This window comes from Limulus polyphemus, unplaced genomic scaffold (assembly GCF_000517525.1).
Source record: "Limulus polyphemus unplaced genomic scaffold, Limulus_polyphemus-2.1.2 Scaffold7005, whole genome shotgun sequence".
Taxonomy (NCBI): domain Eukaryota; kingdom Metazoa; phylum Arthropoda; class Merostomata; order Xiphosura; family Limulidae; genus Limulus; species Limulus polyphemus.
The window spans coordinates 14797-23888 of NW_013672615.1; the positions used below are offsets into that span (position 1 = coordinate 14797).

General features: G+C 35.9%; 1 protein-coding gene across 1 annotated transcript in view; it reads left to right on the forward strand.

The window, feature by feature from the left end:
• Positions 1–9092, forward strand: part of LOC106474266 (guanine nucleotide-binding protein G(i) subunit alpha-like) — a 39249-nt gene that overhangs the window by 9495 nt on the left and 20662 nt on the right. The window contains exons 2-3 of the mRNA XM_013934955.2: positions 1731–1773; positions 3060–3201. Of these exons, the coding sequence (XP_013790409.2) occupies positions 1731–1773; positions 3060–3201 (185 nt within the window). The remainder of the gene's footprint in view (positions 1–1730; positions 1774–3059; positions 3202–9092) is intronic.

The window sequence follows — 9092 nt, forward strand, 5'->3', positions numbered from 1 at the left end:
ACTTAAAGACTACTAGCTCACTGTATTAAAATGTATTAAGAAAGAATGTAATTTTTCAATCTATCACTTTGTAGATATCGACGTAGTTATTGTGAAAATTAACGACTACCAACTCTATGAAATATGACTAATTTTCTGACAGACGCTTTTGTTTACAACTTCGTGACGTAGAGTTGCCAGTCGCCCCAGTAAAACTGGGATTGTTCCAGATTTTATCCCCTTTCTTTTCTTTTGTCCTGGTTAGTAACAGTAAAAGTGTTAAACTGTTCAAGTTTCTCTGTCACTAAATGTGAGTTCAATATATACAGTTTATCCAAACACTCTTTTATTAAGCCACAGCAAAGAAAATGCTCTAACATTCCAGAAAACTGTTTGTAGTCATAAGCAAAAGAAATTCCATATTAGAGTTTTGGATTCAAAGAACTGGAGAGTATTCAGAACTTGCAGACAAAGAGGGTCAGTTTTCTGACGCCATTTGGTACTTCACACCTGTGTAAGATATGGTTAATATAATAGGGATTTTTATACGCTTATATTATTTATTTTTTAAAACTACATTGTTATTGTGTGGTTCGTAGAGCCCTCCCTTCCTCGCAAATTCAGGTGGTCTACCAACAATAATAAAGCTTGAGAGCCACTGCAATCTAGTCTATCAGTTAAAAATTAGGGACAACTAAGACAAATAGCCCTTATGTAGATCTGCACGAATATCCGAAACAAACAAGCAAACAATCCCTAAAAGGAGACCCCCTTACTACAGTGTATTTTGAAATGGAAACTACACTGCAAGGCTATTGTAAAGATCATGGTAGTCAGATAGAGTATGACCGGACATAGGAACATGGACTTTAACGACTTGGCTAGGCTCCAAAAATGTTTTAATATAACCCACGAATAAGTGGCGTAACCATTCACAAAAGTTTGGATGGATCTGGAGTTACGACGGACTGGAAGGAGGTGTAGAAACTCATGGAGACAAGTTACAGGGAAGCAAAAAGAAAAGAAACAATGCTACGTATGACGTTTTCAGACGTGAAAACCACCATGCAGACTCTGATTGGGTGGTTCTAGGTGCTCGGTAGACGAACCGTAGTTCGATCAGGCCCACCCGTCACAACTTACAATCTTGGACAATTTCGGATTTTATATGTTTGTGGAATTCTTTCTGTTAGGCCCAAGCCTCCTTAGGCTTAATAGTGCACCATCCATACTGAATGCTATGATATGAGAAAAATGCAATCCCGAATCTGTCTTGAATATACCAGAACTCTACCTGGATCTAGTTCAACTGTTCTGTGACATCTTGGAACGTTGCCTAAGGAACCAAAATCTCGATATGTTTTATGAATGGGGTCTAAACAATTAGATTAGGCCTAAATTTGATGGTGTTAGCAATAGAGCCCGGAATTAACGCGAACACTGGTCTCATCTTTTTGTATTGGTATATATATACGTTAGTCAATACGGTGTGTGATACAATACTATGTATATATACTGGAACAGGTAAATATCAAAATAATTAACCTATGAGCACAGCAGTTACTTACATATATCAGAAGTTAAAAGTATCCCACTTGTTAGCATGGCTAAGTCAATATACCGTTTTAACTAAGAAATTCAAAATAACTGTGTATCGTGGACGGAGATGTGTAAATCACACAGCAATAGGTTTTACCACTTGCAAATGTTCGTTTGTTCTTTATTTGCCATATCTTTATCTCCTTCTGCAGGAGCCGGAGAGTCTGGGAAAAGCACAATCGTCAAACAGATGAAGTAAGTGTCGTCTTATGTTTATTATATGTATGATATTAGTTTAGATACAAGTCCTAAAAATTTACGTAGCTTTTTATGGCTTATAAACTGTTTTAAGGGCCCGGCATGGCCAGGTGGTTAAGGCACTCGACTCGCAATCTGAGGATCGCGGGTTCGAATCCCTCTCACACCAAACATGCTCGCCCCTTTCAGCCGTGGGGGCGTTATAATGTGACGGTCAATCCCACTATTCGTTGGTAAAAGAGTAGCCCAAGAGTTGGCGGTGGGTGGTGATGACTAGCTGCCTTCCCTCTAGTCTTACACTGCTAAAGTAGGGACGGCTAGCGCAGATAGCTCTCGTGTAGCTTTGCTCTAAATTCAGAAACAAAACATAAACTGTTTTATATGAAACATTTACCGAACATTGACAATTCATCCCCTCAGTGAGTCGTAAATCGATCTTTGAATGTCGTTTTGTTTAATAATGATGTTCTAACATACTTAATGTTGTATATTATAATATGCTTCTGTAGTTTGATTTGTTTTATCTGTGAATGATTTCAAATTTTGATTCAGACTGAAAAGGAACAGGCCGGCATGTTCCACCTGTTTCTTTAATAGATATTCATACATAGTTAAAACTTGAAACCATCGGTACCTGGTGAAATTACAGAATTAAGTAAGATAAAGGCGTTTGGACGTTTCATAAATACTTCATTTATTACGACCATTGTCTCCAGTAAAGGCATCATTAAGTACAGACTGAAATAGCTTGTATACATATGTTTAACCAAAGAACCGGAATAATGGTTGGAGACGGCTTGAATGATGACCTGATGATGACAAAACCTTGTCGAAACGTTTTACATTTGCTGTTATGTTAAGCTTATATTAAAGTTTTTTCTTCATTACCAATCCAAGCCGTCTCCAACCATTATTAGTTTCAAAATGAGTTCCTCGTCATCGAAAATCAAAGAACCGGAAGTAATCTTGAGATTCACCCTGAGGCAGTTAAGGAGGAGCTTAAGTTGATTTGATCCTCAAAACGAGACCGTGGTTGAAATAAATGAATTATTTGTGAAACGTACGGTTGTCTTTGTTTTCATCACTTCTGTAGTTATTCATACCTTATAAACTTATTATGTAGTCTACCCTAATTTTAATATCTACTATAAAGAATACTGTAATAATAGCACTATTATAAGGGTATGATTTCTGATAGCATAAATAATAATAAAACTGTATACGACATAGTAAATGTGCTTGGCGACATTAAGATCTCCGATCCTCAATATCTTTCCACTCAGAATCATTCATGAGATGGGTTACACGGAGGAGGAATGTCTCCAGTATAAACCAGTGGTTCACAGTAACACCATTCAAAGTCTGGTGGCCATCATCAGGGCGATGGGTCAGTTAGGAATTGACTTTGGAGACGCATCCCGAGCGGTAAGTGGAATTCCTTCCTAATGGTCACAGATGGACAATCTGAAAAATCTATATCTATTCATTCTATAAACAATAACAAGAGGGAACCCTCAATAGCCGAGGCACTTTAAATTCTTTCAGGCAGGACTAGAGTAAATTAATCTACCTTTCTCCCTTTTTATGGGCTACATTTTTGTGCGCCAGCAATACCAAGCGTGGGGGGCGTGTATACCCGATTCGAGGATTAGAGGGAGGATTAGAGTTAAATTAATCTATGAGACCTTGGGCGTGGTCAAATACATCAATCGAAAGGGTTTGACCTCTTGAGTCCAAAACTGTAATTAGATCTTAAATCGGTCAATGGATGACGGAACTATGAGCTAAAAGTTTGTACTTGAAAAAACAACAACAAAAAACTCATTGTCGTTCTATGAGCCGCTTTGCCGCGGCTAAAAATGATAAAGGATACACCAACAACTTTTACTGATACAAATGGTCTGAATATTTTTGCCTCTTCTAAAATTTTAGTTGGAAAGGACCTAGTCTTTTGTGAAAACAGGAATCAAAATTTTCAATTTGAACAGTACTTTATGCGCACGTGGACTAAACCTGTAAGTCTGAGACCCAAAAGTTTCCGGTATGGACGTCCATGTTTCTGAACTATCGCCCAGGGGGAAGGACCCCTCAAGGGTTTTATCCACACTTTTGAAACGAATAACGGGATTGACTGTCACTTTTATAAAGTTCGGAGCTTGTTCAGCGGCACGAAATCTCGAACACCGGACCATACCGTACGTAGCCCAATACGCTAACCACTAGTTCACGCCTGGTCTTAGTCTTTGGAAAAGAAAGTAATGTCTTCACATAGTCTTTACTGTTCGTAGCTTAGCTAAGTCGTTCATCAGATACTTTGGCAAAATATGTTGTTTTTTTTATAAATCGTTAAAGAAACTTTAATTTACCATACGCTGTATGTTGTATAAGGAAGAAGCCCTTATCAGTAAACCCTTTTGTATAAATGAAATGATATAATAATAAGACCAATGTTGTTGTAAACAAACCTCCCATTCAAAACTGGTTCAAAAACAAATGTTCAACAGTAACATTACATAATGTACATATTCAGTTATAATTTTTTATTGTTGTTAAAAGCCGCTACTAACGATGCTTGTCACTCGGTGCTAAGACAGATGGAATCCAACCATATAAGGTGGTGGCACCACGTTAGTTAAACGAAGGGTTCTTGGAAGATAACACTAAAACCTGGAGCCTATATTCAAACTGGGTAACGTGTCGTGATTAAGCGTAGATTATTGTGTGTATTGAGGACAGATAGTAACTAAATTAAACTCATTGTAGTTAATTTCACGCATGTTGAAATGTGAGAGTTGACTTTAACTTTTATAGAAATAATAAAATGAAAAGAATTTTGATTGTCCTAAAATTCTTGACTTCCTTATGCAAAACAGACTGGCTAACTCATAAATAGAATGAACAAAGACGTGCACATGATTAAAGAATATAATTGTTACACAGGTAAATATTTGTTAGAAAGAATGCACCAAAAATATTTTACTATTAGAGAATGACGCCAACTTTAATTCAGCCATCTCTGTGAGTTTATTATACGTTCAATAAACACTAAACCGAAATGTACGAAAGTTACATAATGTCGAGTTATGCCTGAAATAATAACAGTGAATAGCGGCATTTGGACTTTGAAAACCGTCAGATGTGACATTTCCGAGAACTATACTTTTCATGGGTTTGTTTGTTTTTGAATTTCGCGCAAAGCTACACGAGGGCTATCTGCGCTAGCCGTCCCTAATTTAGCAGTGTAAGACTAGAGGGAAGGCAGCTAGTCATCACCACCCACCGCCAACTCTTGGGCTAATCTTTTACCAACGAATAGTGGTATTGACCGTCACATTATAACGCCCCCACGGCTGAAAGGGCGAGCATGATTGGTGTGACGGGTATTCGAACCCGCGACCCTCAGATTGCGAGTCGAGTGCCCTAACTACCTGGCCATGCCGGGCCTTTTCATGGGTGAATCAGTACCGTAATGTGATCTTACATTACACATTTGTTACGAATTAAATATTTCTGCTTCGTTAGAAATTCTCGTTTGTATGTAGTTCCAATAAGTAGAATTTTTTATTTATTAACATTGTTTATTTCGGCTTCTTTTATCTCTTTAAACTAACGTTTTTCTGGGGGATCATTTTAACGTTACTAGAAGGCTTATATGAGCCACACAGAAACTGTAAGATTTATATGTTTGTTTGGTATTAAGCACACACGCTTACAGGATGGGCTATCTGTGTTCTGCCCACCGCGGGTATCGAAAACCGAATTTTAGCGTTGTAAGCTGTGATACTTACCGATGAGCCAGTGGAGGGCTAAAATGACTGTTAAATTGTTTTTCATAAAAAAAAGCTTGAAAAAAACCAGTTTCAAAATCATGATCATAATTTTTCTGTAGAATTTGAAAATAATTTCCTAAAATGTACAAGTCATTCACATAACTATATGAAATACAGACTTTCAAAATTAATGTATGGTGTTGAACTAACTTTATGAGATAATAGAGTTGTTCGAACAACAATGTGATAAAATATGAAGAAGAAAGAAATGTTTGAAATAGTTGTTAGGGAAATATAATTACATGGTTAACTACGATTAAGACGACACATAGACGTATTAAAGAAAACAACGTTTAATAATACTCAACAAATATCTTTAAAAATTAGTCTGTTCCCAGTCATAGAATACAAAAAAAAAACTTGTTTTACCTACACTTTACTGTACAAAGATGAAAAGACTTGGAACACTGTACATGTTTCGACGTCTAACTGCGTCATTATCAGGAGTGTGAAAGTGGCGGGTTTGGATCCCGCTGCTCGCAGATCGCTCTAATCACAAGAACAAGCCTGGACAATAAGTGTATAATCTTAATTTACTGTTATACCTTGCTTGGCATGTTATTTCTTTAACTCGAGAAAACCGCTAAATTTTAATAAAGAACATTGATAATAATAATAAAACAAAAAAAAAAAGAAACCAGAAGGCTGTTCAGTTGGAGTTTTAACATAGTTGTAATAGGAAATTAGAAGGCTGTTCAGGTTGAGTTTTAATATAGTTGTCATAGGAAAGTAGAAGGCTGTTCAGGTTGAGAGTTTTAACATAGTTGTAATAGGAAACTAGAAGGCTGTTCAGGTTGAGTTTTAAATAGTTGTAATAGGAAACTAGAAGGCTGTCCAGGTTGAGTTTAAACAGTTGTAATAGGGAAACTAGAACGTTCAGGTTGAGTTTTAACATAGTTGTAATAGGAAACTAGAAGGCTGTTCAGGTTGAGTTTTAAAATAGTTGTAATAGGAAACTAGAAGGCTGTTCAGCTTGAGTTTTAACATAGTTGTAATAGGAAATTACAAGGCTGTTCATGTTGAGTTTTAACATAGTTGTAATAGGAAATTACAAGGCTGTTCAGGTTGAGTTTTAATATAGTTGTAATAGGAAATTACAAGGCTGTTCAGGTTGAGTTTTAATATAGTTGTAATAGGAAATTAGAAGGCTGTCCAGGTTGAGTTTTAACATAGTTCTAATAGGGAACTAGAAGGCTGTTCAGATTGAGTTTTATAATAGTTTCAATAAGAAATCAGAAGGCTGTTTAGGTTACGTTTTAATATAGTTGTAATAGGAAACTAGAAGACTGTCCAGCTTGAGTTTGAAACAGTTGTAATGGGAAACTAGAACGTTATCCAGATTGAGTTTTAACATAGTTGTAAAAGGAAACTAGAAGGCTGTTCAGGTTCAATTTTAACATAGTTGTAAAAGGAAACTAGAAGGCTGTTCAGGTTGAATTTTATAATAGTTACAATAGAAAACTAGAAGGCTGTTCAGCTTGAGTTTTAACGTAGTTGTAATAGTAAATTAGAAGGCTGTCCAGGCTGAGTTTTAACATAGTTCTAATAGGGAACTAGAAGGCTGTTCAGATTGAGTTTTATAATAGTTTCAATAGGAAATCAGAAGGCTGTTTAGGTTGAGTTTTAATATAGTTGTAATAGGAAACTAGTATGCTGTTCAGCTTGAGTTTTAAAATAGTGGCAATAGGAAACTAGAAGGCTGTTCAGCTTGAATTTTAACATAGTTGTAATAGAAAACTAGAATGCTGTTCAGCTTGAGTTTTAACATAGTTGTAATAGGAAACTTGAAGGCTGTTCAGGTTAAGTTTTAACATAGTTGTAATAGGAAAGTAGAAGGCTGTTCAGCTTGAGTTTTAACATAGTTGTAATAGGAAACTAGTAATTCACGTAGAGAAGGTGCAATTTCGCCACGCAATGTTGTTTGCTTTTGCAGTAACCAAAATAAAATTTACACCTAAGAATTCCCCACTTTCAAAGGGGTAGGCCTTGGTATCAACGTTCTCTTTTATCTCATTAATCAAATCCTCATTTGCTACCTTGTAACGAAATAAATCGACCTTCAATTTGACCTTGATCTATATTCACAAAAATTAATCAATTGATTCTTGAGGACAGTTTACCGATGATCAAAAGTTTTCAAATTATGTAGTTGACTTTCAATGTAACCTTGACCTTTGACCTTCATTTGCCTTGAGGATGCTTAACCCTTGTATCATAGTTTGGAGTTACATAGTTCATGTGCAATTGATAACACAAAAAGAAGTGTAAACAATACCCCCGCCCTTTGGCTGGGGTAATAATAATTTATTAAATTTGGTTGTGAATGCTCCCGCTGTTAAAGATTTGCGTATGTATGAGTTTAAGTGCCCTCTGGTTTCCCAAACTTGTAATAAAATACGTACATCAATTGTTTTCTTTTTGTGAGCAAAAAATGAAAATATATAAAGCGTATTCTTTAATCACAAATATGGAGCTTCAATTGTATCGTTTCTCAAATTGAAAGTGATGATTCGTTGAAAGGAATTTACGTCATCACTGTTTTGATTACCTTAACCTTTTATCGAGGATCATTAATCCCAAACTAATGTGTGTTTATGTACCATTTTAACATGCGGACAACAAGAAACCATTGGGCTCTTTAAGCCTGTCCTTACACATCCACCTTTGAGAAAAGTAAAAACTTAAACCTATTCTTTATTTTTCAGTAAATCATCTGTTACACTCAAACTCCTGTAAATTACTCTCGACGGCAACTAATTCCATAAGCTAATTATCCTGTTAGGTTAGAAAATTAACTGTCACAAGTGGAGCCTAGCCTATCTTTTCCAAATGTTAAACTTGTGTTGTCGTATTGTCTTGATATTACAGCACGTAGAAAGCAGACGCCTTTATTCTATCGATCCTTCATATAATCTTATAAGATTTAATAAGTTCAAGATAAAAGTGGATATCTTCGTTTATCTCTATAAGATATAATCCTTCTATCCCTGGAATCATCCTATAAGTCCTCCTCTGAATTTTCGTGATAAGTCAGTATCCTTAGATAAAGAGACCAAATCTGTTTAAGGTATTCTAAGTGAGGCATAACTGTTGATTTGTATAGATAATTACCTTTTTACATGTAATCAGTATATCTGTAAATATAGTTAAGTTTTAGTTGACAAAAAACCAACAAGATGCCATTAAGGCGTTAAAATGGCGTCACAACTAATAAGTGGGATGGAAATGTGGTTTCATGGTTGTAATCATAAAAATGTTGTATGTCAGAAACTTATAAAACGTCATGGTGAATACGTCACGTGGCAATATATTAGGTCGTGAAGAAATTAATGTCGCGTTTTGGAACACTTTTATTACCCCCCCCCCCCCCAGTAAACGTACATCACATATAATAGTTAAACGAACTGCCTAAACGTCATGTTAGTGTAGCCTGTATAATGTTTAGTATCCTTATAGTGATGAAAAACGACGAGACACACATTCGGC